This window comes from Myotis daubentonii, chromosome 8 (assembly GCF_963259705.1).
Source record: "Myotis daubentonii chromosome 8, mMyoDau2.1, whole genome shotgun sequence".
Taxonomy (NCBI): Eukaryota; Metazoa; Chordata; class Mammalia; order Chiroptera; family Vespertilionidae; genus Myotis; species Myotis daubentonii.
In genome coordinates, this window is record NC_081847.1 from 39860614 (window position 1) to 39882436 (window position 21823).

Genomic DNA, 21823 nt, shown 5'->3' on the forward strand with positions numbered 1-21823 from the left:
GGCATTGACCCTGCCTCTGGCCATGCTGTTGCCCCTGGCTGTCCTTCCCACTGTCTAATGTTCCTCTCCTCCCTCTTCCGCCCTCCCCCATCCATAGTTCCTTCCCAAGCCCTCTTCCTGGGAAGGCCCTCTTCCTCCTTTGCAGTCCCATCTCCTGCTATAATTCCTTTTGCAGAGGCAGAAGAGCGTAGCTATCGCTAGCTCCAGCTCTGGATTCAGTCAGGCCTGGATTTAAAACCTGGCGCTGCCATTCACGGGCTGTGTGGCTTTGGGCAAGTCACTTCACCTCTCTGATCATCTTATAAATAAAACGGAGCTATTATAACCCAACCTATTATAAAGAGAAAGTAAATTGAGCTATACAAAATTTTTCCTATCACATCTGGCAAGCAGCAAGTGCTTACATGTTAGCTACTATTATTATGTCCTATCTCCATAATGTCTCTTTTAAATTTTTTAAGATAAAATTAGTTAGAAGCATGTGTCAAAGTTTTATTTCAATCTTGCCACAAAGCCAAGTCTTTTTTTGTTAAGGACATTTCACAGGAAAAGAAAATGGTTGGGTAATCATTGAAATGGATACAAGACAAAGAATGTCTGATAATAGGCCGAGTGTTGGGTAGCTGATTTCCCCAAAGAGGTTTTAATCTTGTTAAAGTTTATCAGAAAATTGCTTAAGCATTTATCAGGAATGCTAATTTTCTCTCAGAAGAAATTGCATCAAGCCAGAGAGTTCTATACCAGACTGTGAATGGGACACGTTTCTTCATCACATCCACCATAATCGAGGCTGACATTTCTTGATTTCTCACTCTGTGTCCAGCCTCAAGCTGCATCCCTAGCTTAGCCTTGAAGCAGATCCTAGATCAGCCATGGGCAAACTACGGCCCGCGGGCCAGATCTGGCCCGTTTGAAATGAATAAAACTATTGGAAAAAAAAGACCGTACCCTTTTATATAATGATGTTTACTTTGAATTTATATTAGTTCACACAAACACTCCATCCATGCTTTTGTTCCGGCCCTCCCGTCCAGCTTAAGAACCCATTGTGGCCCTCGAGTCAAAAAGTTTGCCCACCCCTGTCCTAGATACATGTCAATATTGCATCTCTGACCCTTCTTGCTCCCACCTAACCTATTCCCATCTAGTTCAGGGTCAGACTAGACAGGTGACTACTGAATCCTGATGGAATGGATGAATGGGTGTAGGAACAGTCCCATCCCAGGCCTTTGCACAGAGTGGGACACATACCCTTTCCTGTTCTCCACACCAGCAAGATGGAAATAAGCAGGGTTCAGAGAGTAGAAATCCAATTTAGTGGGTGTAAGCAGGTGCTATTCAGAAGAATGTGACTTGGTTTCCTGGTCCAATACCATCAAGTAAGGCCTCTACCAGTTAGATGACAAGATGTTTTATTCTGGCCATAGAGCCCAGTGGAGCCACCAAAGGCTCATTATCAAGCATGGATGCCTTTCCTCTGACAGACAATAACGAGTTGGATCCAAGTTACTTGTTAGCTTCTGTAGGGATTTGTAGGATATCTGGCTACTGCATGAACAAACAGATGGACTTGACTGTTGGCTGCAGGGATATTTTGGAAGAAGAGCTGCCTACCCATTGTGAAAAAGCAAAACACTGTATCCGAAGGGGGTGCACTGTGTCCAAGCTGGTTTTAGATGAGGTCAGTTGTCCTCAAAGTGGTGCCGGGAGCCGGTCCATCCTTGCTGTTTCAAGGGACCTGGCATATATGGCATACGGTTCTTAATATGTTTGCTCACCTTCTTGGCACTGTGTTTTAACCAAGGTCACCTCTCCAAGAAAGGTTGAATCCCCAGGTAGGGATTTTCCCCCTGAAGTTAGGGAGGGAATAAAACCCCTCAACTAAGTGCCAGGCGGGTAATTAATCACTTTAACTATGAACAACCATGCTTAAGCTACATAATCTTTACTCCCTGGAATGGAGATAAGAAACGCCCTAACCTTTGTAATAGAGATTGATAGGATTGAATCAACTGGTATAAATACAGATGTAACCAGACAGAGAGACAGAACTCAGAACTCAGAACTCAGGAGACAGAATTCAGAAGACAGAACCTACACGGAGCCTAGAGACAGAAGAACTTCGCTGGCGAGAGCATGCCAGAGGATCCTGGACCGGGACTGGCCTCGGAGCCTAGAGACAGAGCCTAGCGGGAGAACATGGCAAGGGATCCTGGACTGAACTTGACTACAGAGATTGGCAGGAGAACCTGACTGGAACCTGGACACTGAACCTGACTGGAGAGCCTGGACAGAACCTGGCTGGAGAACCTAGCAAGGGAACATGGCTACAGAACCTCGCTGGAGATCCGAAGCAGAACCTCTCTGGAGATCCGGGCTGGAGATCCTGGCTAGGCTGCTGATCAACTGAACACTATCTCCGTGTCATTCCTTCTTCGCCGACTCCGTCCACGCCTTTGGGGACCCCTGGACCTGCTGGGGTTGGACCCCGGCATATGGCGCCCGAACAGGGACCCCTAGGTAAGCGCCCTGCACTCGGGACGGATCGGACTCCACCATAGGAAGAGGGTGGATAGTCTTCGCCGACTCCGTCCACACCTTTGGGAACCCCTGGAACAGGATTCCCTTAGGTAAGCCCCCCCATTGAGAACCCCACACTCGGGACGGATAGGACTCCACCGTAGGAAGAGGGTGGATAGTCTTCACCGACTCCGTCCACACCTTTGGGAACCCCTGGAACAGGATTCCCTTAGGTAAGCCCCCTCCCCATTGAGAACCCCCACACTCGGGACGGATAGGACTCCACCAGGGTGCTACAGACCCCCCCTATAGAGGATAAGTAGGGTAAGAAGGTGGATAGTACAGAACTTAGATTGAGAAGATGTGCCATACTGAGTCCAAAGAAAGAAGACTCTGTATTGATCCTTAGATTGAGAAGATGTGCCATACTGAGTCCAAAGAAAGAAGACTCTGTATTGATCTTTAGATTGAGAAGATGTGCCATACTGAGTCTAAAGAAAAAAGACTCTGTATTGATCTTTTAACATATGTGCTTACTAGCAGAGGAATTAAGATTACTCCCAGTCAGACAGAACGTTTTATACAAGAAGTATGTCCATGCTTTTCTGAGGAAGGAAAGGTAAATGTAATGGCATGGGAGAAGGTAGGCCCAAGGAGCCTTATCCTTAACCCCACTGCAGCCTTTCTACCCTGGGAAAGTGCAGGATTGGCAAGCTCTCCCTGGGATGATAGATCAGGACTCAGGTAATAGCGGAAAGCGCCAATCCTACTCTTAAAATGGATATAAGAGAGCATTTCAGGTTTTTCTTTTTAATGCCTGCCTTTAAAAAATAAAAAAGGGGGAATTTGCCGGGAGCCGGTCCATCCTTGCTGTTTCAAGGGACCTGGCATATATGGCATACGGTTCTTAATATGTTTGCTCACCTTCTTGGCACTGTGTTTTAACCAAGGTCACCTCTCCAAGAAAGGTTGAATCCCCAGGTAGGGATTTTCCCCCTGAAGTTAGGGAGGGAATAAAACCCCTCAACTAAGTGCCAGGCGGGTAATTAATCACTTTAACTATGAACAACCATGCTTAAGCTACATAATCTTTACTCCCTGGAATGGAGATAAGAAACGCCCTAACCTTTGTAATAGAGATTGATAGGATTGAATCAACTGGTATAAATACAGATGTAACCAGACAGAGAGACAGAACTCAGAACTCAGAACTCAGGAGACAGAATTCAGAAGACAGAACCTACACGGAGCCTAGAGACAGAAGAACTTCGCTGGCGAGAGCATGCCAGAGGATCCTGGACCGGGACTGGCCTCGGAGCCTAGAGACAGAGCCTAGCGGGAGAACATGGCAAGGGATCCTGGACTGAACTTGACTACAGAGATTGGCAGGAGAACCTGACTGGAACCTGGACACTGAACCTGACTGGAGAGCCTGGACAGAACCTGGCTGGAGAACCTAGCAAGGGAACATGGCTACAGAACCTCGCTGGAGATCCGAAGCAGAACCTCTCTGGAGATCCGGGCTGGAGATCCTGGCTAGGCTGCTGATCAACTGAACACTATCTCCGTGTCATTCCTTCTTCGCCGACTCCGTCCACGCCTTTGGGGACCCCTGGACCTGCTGGGGTTGGACCCCGGCAAAGTGGTCCCCAACAAGCAGCATTAGCATCACCTGGGAACTTACTAGAAATGAGAAGTCTTGGTCCCCACCCCAAACCTGCTCAATCACAGACTGTAGTATGAAGCTCAGAAACATGAAGACTTCTAGGTGGGTTGGATGCAAATTGAATTTTAAGTTGGGTTAAGTTGTGATAACTTTCCGTCTTCTCTCACTTCCTATCACCTTCTCTTCCTCTGTATTGTCTCCCATCCTTAGATTCAATCTACATACCCAGGTGGGTTGTGAGACCCCCTTGGTGGATCACCAAGGAAGATGAAAGATGGAAGATGATTAAGCGCCAGGATTTGTCACATTCTCCAGGTGAATGTTTGAGAGCAGGCCTGCCTGGATGAGCTAGAACATCTTGATGGCATCTGAGGCCATGGCTCCGCATGCTTCTGGGGCAGATACAAGATCAGGTCCAAGTTTGGAATCTGTGCTGATTATAAGGATGTTTGAAGCAACACGGTTTAGGAAAAGAATAGCAACTGGAAGAAGAGGTAACGAAGTGGTGGAAGGTACCACAAGAGACACAATGGAGCCGTTCAGAGAAGAAACTACAACAGCTGTGGGATGGATCTATTGAAACACGTGAGCAGGCTCTTGTACGGATTTCTTGCAGATCTGGGGGCTGATGACATTCAGTGAATGTTCAAGGACAGAGTGACTCCTGAAGGCTGGAGAACTTGGGACACTCATACAACACTCACAGAAAAGAGGACTCAACCCAACTGATTCTTTTAATAATCATTTGCAATTCACCATGGTGCATGCTGGATGTGAAGCAGAGAGCAGATATGGTGCCTCGCTCTGGTATTATGGTCCCTTCTAGCCAGCTCCACAGCCATGTCTGGGTCTGCTTAGGCCACTCAGGATTCTCAGGCAGCTCAGGGAAACTAAATTTCAAGGCCTCCTGCTATGGACTTTGTCACATTTATAGCGCCAAAATTCATATGCCTAACTCCAATGTGACTGTACTGGAGTGAGGAGATAATTAAGGTTAAATTAGCATAGGTTGAAGCTCTAATCCAGTAAGATTATTGTCCTTGTAGGAAGAGATACCAGGCCATGGAGGCAGGAAGGTGTTTCTCTCTCTCTCTCTCTCTCTCTCTCTCTCTCTCTCTCTCTCTCTCTCTCCCCCCCCCCCCCCATATGAGAATGTGAGAACACAGTGAGAAGGCAGACATCAGCCAGCCAGGAAGAGAGCCTTCACCAGAAATCAAATTGCCTGGCAACCTTGATCTTGCACTTCCTAGCCTCTGGAACTGTGAGAAAATAAATTCTATTGTGTAAGCCATCCAGTCTATAATATTTTGTTATGATAACCTGAGCTAACTAACACACCTCTCTCTGCCTGACCCCCACTCTAAGTTGTCCAGTTGTCCTATAGGCTAGGGCAGGGACAGTCTAAGAGGCGGCTTCTTTCAGAGTGTTATATGGGAAGCAGAGCCAACAATTCTCTCCTATCCTCAGTGTTTCCTCAAATGCACTTTCTCCTTTTCCCCTGCAAGCCAGTTCACAGAGGGGAAAATGAAAATAAGAAGTAAGAAAGTTCACAGAAGGGAAATAATACACCCATCTTATCTTTTCCCCCACCTACTTCTCTGTTCTCCTTCTTTTTCCTCAACCCCCCAAGGTCGAAATGCAGCAGGCTTCTCTCGTGTGGCTCTGAAATATATGTTGATTCTTCCTGACTCCAGCTAAGCCTTAATGGTGGACAGAAGTAGCGAGTCCACATTCCTGAAAAATTCTATGAGAATGTGTTCTTCAAGTTTGTTTTTTGGTATGAGAGAGAGAAAGGAATTGGGGGAACTCTTTCTTGCAAGGCTATTGACCTGTTGCACAGTCATATTTTTGAATGGCAAAAGATGACATCGATTTTCCTTGGCAAATTTTAATTTCTTTCTTTATGAATAGTCCCAAACCCTGAAATGGAAAAGGTCTGAACTTGTTTAAAAGGCTCAGAATTGTTTTAGGTTATGCACAGTTACGGTTATTTCTCTTGGAGGTGATGAAAATGTTCTGGAATTAGATAATGGTGATGCTTGTATAACTCTGTAAATTTCCCCCCAGCTAAAATAAAGAAACTCTAAATAGGTTTACAGATTTAATTTACAAAATTTATAAAAACGTAAATACTTACATTTAACAATAAACACTATTGAAATACTCACACAAAATACCATGAAAAATAACTACTTTATTCATGTGATAAATACAAAATCTGTTTTTTAAAAAATTAATTCATAGCACACCAGATGCACTGTTGGCCCAGTAAAGAGACACAAATTTTGGGGTTATGGAATACTGTGTTAAGTGTTATAAAAATAGACAATAGGGAGGCAAGCATCCCAAAGGACTAAATTTTATTAAAAATTATTTTTTAAAATCTAAGTTTTCTCATTGGAAGAATATGTGAGGACTCTTGCAACCCCTCCTTAGAGCAATGCCAATTTTCTCAATCCAACATGTCTACAGGTCTCTTTCCCATAAGCTTCAACATTTCTTTACATATAAAATGCAAGGAATAAGAAAATTGGGGCACCTCTCAGCCAATGGAGATGTTGGGTAGAAATTTGGTGCTATGAGTCTGGAGCCCAGGAGAGAGGTGGGAGCTGGAAATATAACGTGGGGTGTTTTACATGTAGAGCAGCGGTTCTCAACCTGTGGGTCGCAACCCCTTTGGGGGTCGAAGGACCCTTTCACAGGGGTCGCCTAAGACCATCGGAAAACACATATATAACTACATATTGTTTTTGTGATTAATCACTATGCTTTACTTATGTTCAATTTGTAACAATGAAAATACATCCTGCATATCAGATGTTTACATTACGATTCATAACAGTAGCAAAATTACAGTTATGAAGCAGCAACGAAAATAATGTTATGGTTGGGGGTCACCACAACATGAGGAACTGTATTAAAGGGTCGCGGCATTAGGAAGGTTGAGAACCACTGATATAGAGGATATTTAAAGCCAAGAGACTTGATGAGGTCACCTAGGAAGTGAGAGAAGAGAGGAAGGCCAAGGCGGAGCTCAGGATTCTTCAACGTTTAAAAGTTGGGAAAAGGAGCAAATGTGAGCAAAGGACCCTGAGAAGAAATGGTAAATGAGGAGGAGGGAATCCAGGAGAAGGTATTGTCCCAAGGAGGAAGGAATCAACTATGTCAAATGCTACTGAGATATTGCCTGTGAAGAGATTGGCCCAAATGAGGAATAAGAACTGACTATCGCATTTGGGGTGATGGAGTTTGTAGGTAACCTCAATGAGAACAACTTTGGTGAAATGGTAGGGATGAAACCTGATTGCCGTGAGTTTAGAAAAGACCAAGAAAGAGAGAGTAGTGAGCCATTACTTTTCCATTTGCTCTTCCAATAGTAAGGCAACAAAGACACCAACTGAACACCAACGGGGTTCCTTACCCTCTGGTTTCAAAACGGGTCTGACAAGAGATGGGAGAGAGGAAGATGAATGGGCGTATCCTCTACAGGAGGCCTCTATAAAACTCTTCTTCCAGTCCAGTAACTGCTTCCTCCCTTCTCCCTTTGTGCCTGGGCATATACCGGTTCAGCTGTCACTAACTTCATGTTCCTGCGCTTTTCCTTGTGGTTCCTCTATGACTATCCCATGCCTTTGAAAACAGACCCTTTGTAAATAAACCCTCCTTTAATTGTCCTAACTTAAATGTGTCTTTCATTTCCTGTTGAGACACTGATTATACAAGCTATTAGCCAAAAAGTGAGCAGCTGGAAACCTTTAAGAAAAATTTTTTTATAATAAAATTTTTCAAAAAATATTAGAGAGCCTTTTATGATAAACTCCCATGGACAGATTACTTAACTTCAGCAACTAACTATGGCCACTCTCATTTCATCGAACCCCCGCCCACTCCCCACCCCTCCACTGGATAATTTTAAAGAAGATCCTGGACATTTATTCATAAGTAATTCAGTATAGATATCTAAAAAGTAAGAATTGTTTATACAATATCATTATCACAGCTGAAAATTTAATATGAATTCATAAATATCATCAGAATATCCAATCAGTGTTTGCATTTCCCTGATTGTCTCATAAATGTTTTCTCCTACTTAGTTGGTTTGCATAGGGACCCAGACAAGCTCTCTTAAGTCTCTTAAGTTTCTAAATGTCCCTCATATCTACTCTTTTTTCTTTATCAGGAAGCCATCTCCAAGTTTTAATGTTAAGAGCAGAAAGCAAGTGTAAGGACCTGTTTCCTGGTGTGCTCCTATGGCCACCAGGTGCTTCTGGAAGCATGAGGAGGACACAGCCTCTGGGGAAGGAGCTGGAGGACTGGAGACGGGGTGGAAGGAGGAGTTCTTTTCACCTTTGTGTCATTTGTACCATTTTTATCATGAACAGTTATTGCCTGTGAAGGTATTTTTTCATCAGGTGAGCTCGAGGATCAGCCCAGTCCTAGAAGAAGCAGATAAATGGAATTGAGCTTGGGTAAAGGACCAGTGACAGCCGCAGGTTAAAATCTGTACTGACCTAAGAGAGAAGTCAATTGGTCCCAAGTAGGAAGAGAAAAAAAATGCCAAGGCTAGGCCACCCATGGGTGTTCACAGATTGGAGTGAGTTCCCTGTCTGTGTGAGAAGAGGAACTTGGGTGGAGGGCAGGGGGACTATCATTCTCAGGGAACATTAAATCAGACATGTTCAAGATGCCTGGAGGGCCCATTGTGCTGTAAAAATAGCTTGAAGACACATTTTTCAGCCCAGAGCTCCTGAATTCAGAAGCATGAGCTTACAATTTCCTCAAAAAAACTGACCTCAAGTTTTGGCCAAAGAAGAAGTGAAAGTTGCAGTTAGGTTTCTCTACTACTGGTTTCACTTTTCTACTAAGATCTGAAGTTTCTGGTAAGATTCAGTAAGATATTTCAGAAAGCCAGCTCAGGGGACAGTCCCAATGTGAATTGCCTCACTGCCCAAGCTCAGCACTCAAAGCCTTTCCAAATATTATCTTATTTAATCCTGCAAAGTTGATAGTATTATGCCTATTTGGGGGATGAGATCCAAGCTCACGAAGAAACAATCATGACTCAGATTTAGCATCTTCATTACTGCTATCCTCATGCCTAACAGAATGTGACCTTATTTGGAAATAGGGTCATTGCAGATGTAAGTAGTTAAGATGGGGCAATATGACTGGTGTTCTTATTAAAAGGGGAATGTTGGAGACAGACACACAGGGAGAACAACATGTGAAGATGAAGGCAGCATTCAGGTGATGCATTTATAAGCAAAGGAATACCAGAGATTACCAGCAAACCACCAGAAGCAGGGAAGAGGACATTAACAGATTTTCCCTCACAGCCGTGAGAAGGAGCCAGTGCCTTCAATACCTCAACCTCAGATGTCTACCCTCCAAGAAGTGTGAGAAAATAAGTCTTTTGTTAAAGCCACCCTGTTATGGCAGCCCTAGCACATGAATATAGGCAGTATGTTTTGTTCTCTAAATCATTATTTTTTTTAAAAAGTAATATATATTTTACAAATTTATTTCAGAGAGGAGGGCAGAAGGAGAGAGATAGAAACATCAATGATGAGAATCACCTATCAGTTGCCTCTTGCACGGCCCCCACTGGGGATCAAGCCAGCCACCTGAGCATGTGTCCTGACCTGGAATCAAATCATGACCTCCTGGTTCATAGGTCAACCACTGAGCCATGTCGGCCGGGCTCTAAATCATTCTTGTGTCCAACCCTGTGAGCCTCCTTAATGTAGATCTGCTCCCTCCTGCAACTGCTGCTGTTCTCCTGACCACTCTCCTGATAAATTATTTCCTAGAAATTGTAAAGAAAGGCCTCAGCTATCCCTTCCACATACCATCCTACAGCAAAGCATTCTCTACTGGTTGGTTCCCCTAAATAAAGCCAAGGCAGAAGGGCCCCCAAGAGAACAGCTCCAAGAAATATAGGGGCTCTGCACCAAGCAGGCTGACCTCTCATTTCCTAATTGGTCATCAGCTATTTCTGGGCTTGCTGAGTGGCCCTAGTGACCCCGAGCAGGGAAAAGAGCATCGGTGAGGAATGACAGGATGTTATGGGCGGATGAACAAGAGGCAAGGACCACCTCCCTGAGGTGCTGTTCTGGCCACCGGCCTAGGGTTGAGGTCATGAAATTGGGAATTGCAGGTAGAAGATGATTCTCCCAAGGATTGACCTTTGCCTAGAGTTGCTTGGAATGGAGGAGGCTCTGTTTACACACCCTGAGCTGATAGACATCAAGCTTGGTAATGACTCTCAGCAAGGGTCACCTCACCAGCACTAAGAAAAACAAAGAGAACACCAAACTCCCCCAGGGAGCACAGTAACAGAGCAGGGAAGAGAGAAGGGTAGGTGAAAGAGAAGACCATCCCTACACTGCACACACACATGCACACACACACATGCAAGCACGTGCACGAACACACATGCTTGCTCACTCCAAGCTATGAACAATGGAAGCCTGCATGGCGGTAGTGGGAAAACATGAAGAATATGAGACTGAGATCTGATATGGACAGGACCAAATCTTAAGTTGAACCAAACACAGCTGGAAAGTCATGGAATCAGGACTGAGATGTCATGAAGGGAGCCCCCTATTCAGAAAAAAGGAGAATTTAAGACAGCATCAGGAGTGTCAATTCCTGGAAACTGAAAATGACTCCATGTTTATGCTTCAAGGACTGAACAACAAGGCCTTTTAAAAGGAATCCCTTCCCGTGTTTGTGCCTCCTCTTCTTCCACCACCTCTCCTTCGTTCGCACCCCTCACCCTTGACTCTCCCACAAGTCTTTGTACCTTCTGGAATGTGCAGTGCTCCCTCGGGTTTCCATGACTTGGCTCATGCTATTCTCTCTGCCTAGGATAACTTCTCTCTCTCAGTTGCTAAACTCCTACGTGTGCTTCAAAACCAAGCTCGAGCACCTCTACCATCTTAATTGCTCCCTCTCTGTGTTCCCATAAGCCCTGGAATATAAACTCTCAAAGCACCTTCTATGTCTCCTAGCACTTATCACAGTGGAATTGTATGTTGATTTGATAAAGAGGAGATAGGAACTGGGAAGATGAAAAGAGGGATGAACATGAGATTTTTCACATCTTATTATGACCGATAGATTTTTGAACCATGAATGCATTTCCTCTTTGAAGAAAATTAAAAATGTAATGCAATGAAAGAATTGTTCTCACTACTGGGCAGAGTACTACCCACAATAAAAGGTAATGAATTGTTGATACACAGAACAAATGGATTAGTCTCAAAACCTAATGCTGCATAAAAGAAGCCAGTCAGAAGGGCAGATGTTCTGGATGGTTCCATTTGTATGAAGTTCTGGAATGGGCAATATAAATGGTAACAGAAATGTATCAGCGGTTTTCCAGAATAGGAGGTGGGAAAGGAGATTGGGAAGAGGCGTGAGAGAACTTCTTAGGATATCAGAAATGTTTTTTACCTTGATTATAATGTGGTTACATGGGTGTAGACATGTGTCAAGACTCATTGAACTGTACACTTAAAATGTGTGCATTTTATTGAATGCAACTTATCCTATATAATAAAAGCCTAATATGCAAATCGACCAAATGGCAGAATGACCGGTGGAATGACTGGTCGCTACGACGTGCACTGACCACCAGGGGGCAGATGCTCAACGCAGGAGCTGCCCCCAGCCCGCAGGCCCCAGGTCAGCCAAGGCAGGTGCCAGTGGGGGCCTCCCAATTACCCCACCAATTGCCCCACAGATTGGCCCTGATCGCCGGCCAGCCCTAGGGACCCTACCCGTGCACAAAGTTCATGCACTGGGCCTCTAGTACCTTAATAAGTTGACTGAAAAACAATGTAGGCAAGAGAACATCAAAAGTTTCTGGAGCCTAGAGTTGCAGAATCCATTTGTTGTATTTGCAGACTGAATTGAGATGGCCTTCCTTGATATAAGCAGAGAAAAGTGGATTCCAGCAAAGCCAGGGTGAAGGCTCAGCAGGCTGGGCAGTGGGAGTTCCGGTTGGAGAGGTACATCGCAGCCAAGTTGTGGTGGCCTTCACTGTGAGGCTGGGTGTTTAGGTTTCAGTCTGTAGATAATGAGGAATGAATGGAGGGTGTCAGCTAGAGCCAGGTGTGGTGGGGAGGCCCTTTGGCTCTCAGCAGTACTTGGAAGAGGAAGAAGCTGGAAAGTAGAGCAGCATTTTTGCTACTCTCAGGCCAAAAATAAACCACAACCTCTCCTCATCTCAAGTTGCTGAAACTTGGGCTGCCCCAAAGCCTTGACTCCTCCCTGCTCTCATTCCCAGCTGGCTCAGTTCCCCATCTGGCCCCTGGGTTTATAAGCACCTCAGTCTCTGCTGTCACCTTCAGTAAGGGAGGCTCCTACAAAGAGACTCTGACCAATCTCTACCCAGGAAGAAGCTGAGGACAGGATGATGGCCAGACCATGCTGTGTGGTAGTGACCCTACTGCTGCTAGCAGAGGTCTCCAGGCTTGGAGAAGGAGCTTCTAATCCTGGGTTTGTGGTCAGGATCACCAGAAAAGGCCTCGAATATGGTAAGTGGGTTTGGTCATTCCTCTGGTGCCCATTGTTGCCCATCAAAGTGGTGTAACCAGGATTTTTTAAATCTCAGGTGTGCCCTGCCTGGCTTAGAAACTTTGGCTATGTCACCCTCTGGACTTCAGTTTCCTCATCTTGAATTATCAAAGGTTAAGGGTAGGACTAGACCAGCATTTTTTCCTGGGTGGTCTGTGGAGCCCCCACATTAGAATTGGTGAGGCACAATTCTGGAGATTTACCCAAGATTGACTGATGTTGGGCCTAAGAATCTGCATTGTTGACATGTGGTCCAAGCAATGGTGAAAACCCTAAGGTTTGACCACACTATGGGGAATGATTCCTCAAAAGTCCCATTGTATTCCATCATTGCTTCCATGATCTGGTTGAATGAATAAGTAACAATGATTGCCACTTACCAGACACTTTGAGTTCATGATCTAATTTAATTCTCAGGCTCAGGTTGGTATTATTATTATTATTATCATTTACATGTGGAGAAACTGAGGTTTATGGAATTTAAGGGACTTTCTTGAAATTATATCAACAGTAAGTGGCAAATCTTGCATTAACCTGGCCACTCAACCGTTATGCCTGGTACCTCCCACTGAAAGAGCTAACCCCCTCTATGTGCCCCCAGCCCGCCAATATGGAATAGCCACCCTGAAGAAGGAACTGTCCACCATCAACGTGCCTGATTTATCAGGAAGCTTTGAAGTCGGTTGGATGGGAAGTGTGAGTTATGAGGTTAAGAGGTGAGGTCTCCATTCTTTACCACAGGGGCAATGGAGGAGGGAAAATGGGGGCCTAAGGTCAAGGGCAAGGGAGATAAACATGGAATCATCACTTGGACTAGAGGCAAAAGGACTATAGACAGCTCTTATGGGGCCTCTGGAAAATGCTATGTGTTTCCTGAATCATCAGGCTGGGAGGGAAACCCTTTGAAATCTTTCACTAGCCCTTAGGTCAGCCCTGGATTTTCCCTCTACCAGGAATCCCTGGCACTCTCCTGATTGCCCAGATTAGGAAACTACTTGAGACAAACCATCCATCCCTCCAGAGCCTGGTGGGGGTCTGCAAGCAAGGACTTAGAGTCTTTCTGGAACCTATTCACATTTTATTTGCATGCCATCTCTTGAGGACAGCATCCACACATATCCCCAGTGAGGAATAAAGCAGGGGGCCGCCTGGTTCCTGGTGAACAAGTTCTGATTCCTCATCTCTCTCCCCCAAAGACTTAACTGACCTTATTCTCCCTCCAACTTTCACATATTCAGTATTAGAGTCCTCACTCTTCTCTCTCTCTCTTTCCCTCAATATGTTTTTATTGATCTCAGAGAGGAAGGGAGAGGAAAAGAGAGATAGAAACATCAAAGAAACATCAATGAGAGAGAATCATTGATTGGCTGCCTCCTGCATGAGATGGGGGGTGGGGTGGGCAAAGGGCGGAATGGGGACCAAGCCTGAAACCCGGGCATGTGCCCTGATGGGGAATCGAACCGTGACCTCCTTGTTCATAGGTTGACGCTCAACCACTGAGCCATGCTGTCTGGGCTCCTTTCTCTTTTTCCATCCACTCTTTAGTTGCTTGGATTTTTCTTCCCCAGCCTCCTCAGTGTCCAGAGTCAGCCCTTGGGGATACTGATAGAAAAGGCTCCTCTTGGAATCCTTCCTGGAGACAATTTCCTGAATACAGTGGGCAAAGAAGAGCTATTTTAAATTTGCACGCGCGCGCGCGCGCACACACACACACACACACACACACACACACACACACTGTCCAGGCCATGCCATTTAGAGGTCAATGCCCCTTCCCGTATCCCTAAACCACCTCTTACATCTGGTTTCCACAGTAGGTTACTATGGTCTGTTAACACATCCAGACCTGCCACCAGCTATGAGCTTTTCGAGGGCAGGGACTGAGTTTTGAATCTCTGTGGCCTCTGTGCCTACAGCCGGGTCAGACAGAGCAGGATCTCAATGAATGTTCAATGAGGGAACTCCTAAGTATCGATCTGGCAACAGTCATAAACTCCAGTGGCCACAGGGGAGTGGGTAATGTAGATGAGTATTCCAGGCAGAGTGACTATATGCAGTGTGTGGGGATCAGTGGGAAAGAGGGAACTTCAATGGAGGGAATGTAATAGAAGAGCTGGAAAGCCAAATAGGGAATGATGAAGCAACCCAGAAATTAGCAACCACAAAAAGTTATTAACAGACCCAGAGCAGGCAAGACAAAGAGAGGGAAGGTATCAACAGAGCACAGCAGCTAGGGCTTCAAAGTAGGAGTTAAGAGCATGTCCAGCAGGAGCCAGTCCTAACTAGAAGTCAGTTGCAAAAGATCCTGGGAAATGTAGTCTTCAGAGGCCAGTCACATCCACTGTAGGTCAGAGCAAGAGCAAGAGAATGAACCTGAGAGCAAATAGGCAAATTATAAGTATGATGTTTGTCTGGAGGGCATCTGCCCCATTTAAAGGGGGCAGCTGCTATGCACTGTAGTTGATTGATGCTGTAAGGAAATAAGAACATTCCCTTTTAACTTTTTCTTTTCTTTTCTTTAATTGATTTGAGAGAGAGGGAAGGTAAGGAAGAGAGAGGGAGGGGGAGAGAGAGAGAAAGACAGAAACAGCAATGTGAGAGAGAAGCATCTATTGCCTCCCACAGGCACCTCAACCAGGGATTGAATACACAACCCGGGTATGTGCCCTGACCAGGAATTGAAACCACAACCCCTCAGTGCACAGAACAATGCTCCAATCAACTGAGCCACACTGGCCAGGGCTTTTGACTTTTTCAAGAGAAACCAGAATTTTAATTTAGTTTTGTTTTTCCTCATGTTTACAAGGAAATGTCCTCATTTTAAAGTGTTGGCAACTGATTCAAATTGTTAAGAACGTTATGGAAAACGTTCAATGCAGCATATTGATCATATGTTTGGCCCACAGATCACCAGGGCGTGATCTCAGACCTAAATTGTGAGCCCTATTTGTATTTGAAGTGTGGGGAGCAGAGAGAGGAAGCTGCCTCCTGGAGACAGGGCACATAATGCGAAGCCAGCTCACAGGGTCCTTGCAGTGGTGAGGGTCAAGCGAGCACGACAGAAGTTAATGGGGAGGAGCAGCTAGTGGCGGTAGGTGTCACAGACAAGAGGAAGGTCTTGGGTCTCGAGGGAAATCTTCCTGGAGGAGGGAAAGCCCAAGCAGGCCTCGTAGGATGTGGGTGCAATGGTTTGGTTGTCCTTTGTGGTTTAAGTCAATAAATCAGAAAGAGAGGGTGAGAGGCTGGAGAGGATTCTGGGATTCATTCAGAGGACTGATGTGGCCCTAGCTTTTCTGGATTTAATAGTCTTCCTTCCTTCCCTAGCCTGAGAATCCATAGCTTCCAAATCGGAAACTCCGATCTGAGCCTACTTCCAGGGAGGGGTGTCAGAGCCTCCCTGTCCAATAACTACGTGCCTATCAGCGGGAACTGGAAGGTGCAAAAGGCTTTCATGTAAGTAGTACTTGGGTTAGGATGTCTCTCAGCTCTGGGCAAGGGCATGTCCTTCTACTCTGGACTTCCATTTCTGGATTCTTAAATGTCCAATCTATAAAGGGCCCAGATCTGATTATTTCTAAGCTTCAGTTTCATTGTCTGTAAAATAGGGTTAATTATAACCCAACCCAGATGCATTTGTGGATTAAATAAAATAGCAGATGTAAGGTATTTGCAGTGTGCCTGGCGCATGGCAAATACTCAGTAAACACTGGCTGTCTTAGTCAGTGGTAAGAAGAGGCTGTCAAAATAATATAAATGGAGCCACTTGAAAATAGAGCCGGAGCTGCCATGCCAGAGGAACTGCCTTGCATGTCTTATGTCTCAAACCTTTGGAATGTTAAAACCGGGCGAAATAACCTTTGCACTGAGCCTAAAACAATCCTGTGCCCCAAAGAACTGTTTGCAAAGATAACAAGAGAGTAGATACATGACTACTGGACTGATGACTCCTGGAGTTAAAATTAAAAACAGCATTTAGAATGAACATCACGACGTTACATCTTCATTAATAGAAATGCCTTCCTTCTATTGACATAGTTGTTCCCCTTCCCTTTCTCACAAATACCCATTGCCTTTGTCTCCTGATTGAAACATTACTTGGGCTTCCGCCTTATCAATGCTTCCTGAGTAGCTATGGTTATTGATCTCAAAGAAATGTTTGTTGCCTCTCACCTTGAAAGGCCTTTCGATTTTTAGGTCACCAGGGCTCAGGTAGGATGCACAGCTGGTTAATGGGGAGCTCAGAGATAAGCCTGGGTCTGAGTCTTCTGGTTCCTCTTTCTGGAGGCCACTGACTATTCACCATTTGGTTCTCATTTCTCCCAACCAGCACCCTACAGGGTACTTTTGATCTCAGTGTGGATGGTGTTTCCATCTCGGTTTATCTGAACTTGGGCGAGGACGGGTCTGGACGACCCACTGCCTCTGTGGCCCACTGCAGCAACTCCGTTGGCCACGTCAACATTCACATTTCTGGAAACCTAAGGTAAGTCACCCCATACACTTGCTGGAAGTTGTCAGAACTGCCACAGCATCCAGCTTGCCCACAGGATGTCCCTGATGGGCCAGAAGAGCAAGATTTAAGATTCATCAAAATCAGAGGTCAGCCCTGGCTAGTGTTCTCAGTGGTTAGAGCACCAACCCACGGACTGAAGGGTTGTGGGTTCGATTCCCAATCCCTGTTAGGGCACACATGAGAGACAACCAGTCGATGTGTTTCACTCACATCAATGTTTCTTCTCTCTCTCTCTCTCTCTCTCTCTCTCTCTCTCTCTCTCTCTCTCTCTCCCTTCCAATCTCTCTTTCTAAAGATAAATGGGAAAAAATATCCTCCGGTGAGGATTAAAAAAACAAAAGATCAGAGGTCAGTGAACTAAAGTCTGTGGGCCCAATCCAGTAGGCCACCTGTTTTTGTAGATGAAGTTTCATTGGATCACAGCCACGCTCATTTGTTTGCATTTGTCTCTGGGTGCTTTAGCACTATGTTAGCAGAGTTGAGTAGTTGCAACAGAGACCATGCAGCATGCAATGCCAAAAATATTTACTATCTGGCCCTTTAAGAAAGTTTGCTCACCTCTTGCAAGACTGCCTTTAGGGAAATCCAGCATCTCAAAGCTATGTGCCTGGAGCAGATGCTCAGTGGATACTGAATGAATGATGGTGACTGCCTCCCCACTCTGTTCTGGTTGCACTGCATCACTCAGATCCTGGCAGGAAACAGAGGGCAACTCAAAAGGCTTAACTGACAAGAATCTAATGAAGAGAATATTCACTGGAGACTAGCAGCAGCAGGGAGCTACTACCACCCCTAGGGTTGAAGGTAAGAGGAAGGGAAGGGTGTTTCCAGAGCCTGGAAAGAGCTGGAACCTTGGAGAAGAGCTCTGGGTCAGGAATATAGTGGGACAGCAGGCGGAGGGACCTAGGTGTAAATATCCCAACTCCTCTCTGTTTTCTACCTGTGTCTCCCTTTGGCCAAAACAACTAGAAGCCAGAGAGCCAGAAGGCTTGAGAGATGAATCTGTACATGTCAACCCCAGGATGCAACCTGCAGAACTCCAGGAAGCTCTTGTGTCTAATGCTACCACATCAACTTATAATACACATACATTTCTGATACATACCACTAATCATTCAATCAGCAAGCATCGAACGGGCAAGAAAACTTTATGGGAGAAAAATTTTTGCTGGAAGTAATTCCACTAATGCAGTTCACTTCTTTCCCTCAACCTCTCACCCTCACCCCCAGGTGAGAACACAGTGTGAGAGGCTCTGTTCGGGGCCGTGATTCTCAGAGCGGTGTCTGTGACTGGGAGGGGACCTCGGTGGGCAGCTTTACCTGAAGTGGGTTAGACTCACAGCCTGAGCACCATGAGGTTATTCAGCAATGTCCCTCCACACCTCCCTTAGCAGGTAGAAGGGGCTCAGTGCACGTTTGCCAAATGAAGGAATGAGTGAATGATTAATTGCTAAGTGGCCAGATAAGTTGTGTGGTGGATTTTGCAGGGTACAAAGACTAGGTCTTACTCTCCTTATTATAACTTAAAAATGTAAATGCTTCTGAGTTCATTTGCATAGTTCAAAATTCAAAAAGTGCAAAGGGTACAGAGTGAAACAACCAACTCTCTTTGCCGGGGCAACCAATATTAAGTGTCTAATGTCTCGTTCCTGAGTGTCTATGCCTGAACACTTAGATATTTTACTACTTTATGTTAACACAATTGGTAGCATGCTATAGAGCAGTGATGGCGAACCTATGACACCTGTGTCAGAGGTGACACGCAAACTCATTTTTTTGGTTGATTTTTCTTTGTTAAATGGCATTTAAATATATAAAATATCAAAAATATAAGTCTTTGTTTTACTATGGTTGCAAATATCAAAAAAATTCTACATGTGACACGGCACCAGAGTTAAGTTAGAGTTTTTCAAAATGCTGACACGCCGAGCTCAGAAGGTTTGCCATCACTGCTATAGAGAGTGGTATATCCCTAGCTCACCTTACTTCACTATGTCTTTGTAAGCTCTTCCACACCTGAACATAAGAGCTTCCTTTTCAAAGTACTCCATTATATGAAGACACGAAAATGTAATAATTTGTCCTCTATTGATAGACTTCTATTTTTAGTGTAAGGGGTTTTCTTCCAGTCTTTCACTACTACAAACAATGCTACAAAGGATAACCTTGTGCATAATATCATTTGGCATCTGGACAAATAAGTTATAGAATAAATATTTAAATGGTTGTGCATTTTGTCATTTTAACATATACTAACAAATTGCCCTTGCCGTGGTTTGCTAGTTAGTGGCTGTTTCCCCCCATTACTGTCAATACAGCATATTATCAAAGATTTAGCTTTCTGCCAGTCTGAAAGGTGAGAGTATGTCAGTATCCAAGGGTCACCCACCCTTGGATTAAATTCACCTGGCTGCGATCTTCTTGGGATAACATGGGGAAGTTTAAATCTATGGGTAGCCCTCTTCTTGGAAATCTCAGTTCATTGTAAAGTGGATCCTGACCCTCTTTCCTCTTTTCTTCAGCTGGCTCCTGAACCTCTTCCATAAAAGAATTGAAAACAAGTTAAAAAATATCTTGAAACAAGAGGTAAAGAAAGGATAAGTATATTTTCCATTAAAGATCATTGACAGGTGCATATTTGATATTTGGAAACAGTCTTGTCTTTTAAGTAGGTTACCATTTGAATTTGCTTAAAACAACCTTACTCATTTGTGGTGCAAAGGCAAACATCAAGGCTTGCCCCAGTGTGAATGATCACATATGCTAAATTGGCATTTGAAACTGACAGTGTTTGATATCTAGTTGTAGATAATACTAGAGAGATATGGAGAAGTGGCTTTGGATCCCTGCCTCACACCATACACAAAAATCAACTCCCAATGGTCTAAGGATTTAAATGCCAAAACAAATCGAAAACTTTTTAGTAGATAAACCTAGGACAGGGGTGGGCAAACTTTTTGACTCGAGGTCCACAATGGGTTCTTAAACTGGACCGGAGGGCATGGATGGAGTGTTTGTGTGAACTAATATAAATTCAAAGTAAACATCATTACATAAAAGGGTACAGTCTTTTTTTTTTTTTTTTTTTTTAGTTTTATTCATTTCAAACGGGCCGGATCCGGCCCACGGGCCATAGTTTGCCCACGGCTGACCTAGGATATCTTTCTCACCTTGAGGATAGGAAAATGTTTTTTAAATAAGACTACCCCCTCAAAAAAAGGCATCATATTGAGAACCGCACTGGAGTTGGCCCTCAGCATCTCTCACCTCTGGAAAAGGCCTTGGCCTTGGAGGCAAAGAGGTACCTCTTACATTTACCCTTTGTGTATATTTGGACAAATCGACACACATCCTGGAGCATCAGAGATGGAGTAGGAATAACTGGAATTAGGAAATCACAAAACTAAGGGCTTCTGGGATCTCCCAAGCTGTAATTCTGGGCTTACAGAGGAGTAAACTGGCCTACTGAGGAATACAGTTCTGGAGCAGCCCCCCCCCCCCCCCCCCCGGCTTTGCTTTGGAGCCCTCTGGTGGCCATAGGTAGTACTGCCCGCAGACCGGGCACCGTGCTCCTTGACAGATTCGCTGATGACAGAAACCCCAGTAGGTAAAGGAGGCAAAGGGGCTGGGGGTGGGGCGGCGGAACCTCTAAGTCAGGAGCTGCCTCTTGTACCTAGAAGCTCTTCTGCTTTGTCCCTCTGCTGTCTAATATCAGCCTTTATGTACTACATTGCTCGCCACTCAGCTGCCAGAAAGCCATGACAGTGGTAGGCTGTAGGGCAGTGCTGACTTGACCACCATCCGCTGTAACTGGGTTCTAGGAACTTAAATTGGGCCCATCTGTCTGAGAGGCCAGCCCAAGTGGGACAATAACCAGGTGTCGATGGGGGTAGTGGTCTCTTCTCCCTTTTCACCATATTCTTTCCCTCCCCTCACATACCTACCTACCAGGTGGGGATATAAGACACAGTTCCTAGAGTGGAGGAGGTGGGAGGAGGGGGACGGAAGGACTTGCCTGACTTTCTCACCCACTTTCTCGGCAGATCTGCGAAATCGTCAGGACATCGACATCCTCACACCTGGAGCCCTATCTCCGGACTCTGCCAGGTTAGGAGCCTCCTCGCTTCTCGGGTGCCATCAGGTGTCATGGCACCCAGTAGCCCTGGAACCATCCCCCCACCCCCGCAAGAGCCCTGGGAGAATTTTCCCCATTAGGTATCTCTCCATCTTACAGAGTTAGATATGGGATGACCACCTCTTGTGGGGGGGGGGGGTCTGTTCTCTAGAGGTGGGGGAGTAAGGTGATTAAGGGTGGTGACTCACAAACCTGCTGGGAGCACAAAGTGGGCAGAAAATTAGGAATATGTGGGAGAATCATGTGTTTGCTTTTACAAAACAGGGCTGCTCTGGCCTCCCTGTGCAGGGCTGGGGACCCTCCTAGCTCTGACCCTCTGGCTGACACAGGTACCTTTTACAATCACACATCAGGTCAGGTCTCCCCCTCTTCTTGAAATCTATCGAAGACTCCTCCGACTCTCAGA

General features: G+C 45.2%; 1 protein-coding gene across 1 annotated transcript; it reads left to right on the forward strand.

The window, feature by feature from the left end:
* The first annotated feature begins 12507 nt into the window (after positions 1-12507).
* Positions 12508-21398, forward strand: LOC132240286 (lipopolysaccharide-binding protein-like). The gene is made up of 6 exons (XM_059707581.1): positions 12508-12729; positions 13371-13485; positions 16094-16222; positions 17097-17252; positions 19805-19868; positions 21326-21398. Exons 1-6 carry the CDS (start codon positions 12606-12608, stop codon positions 21392-21394), a joined length of 657 nt encoding a protein of 218 aa, XP_059563564.1. The 5' UTR covers positions 12508-12605; the 3' UTR covers positions 21395-21398.
* The last annotated feature ends 425 nt before the right edge of the window (positions 21399-21823 follow it).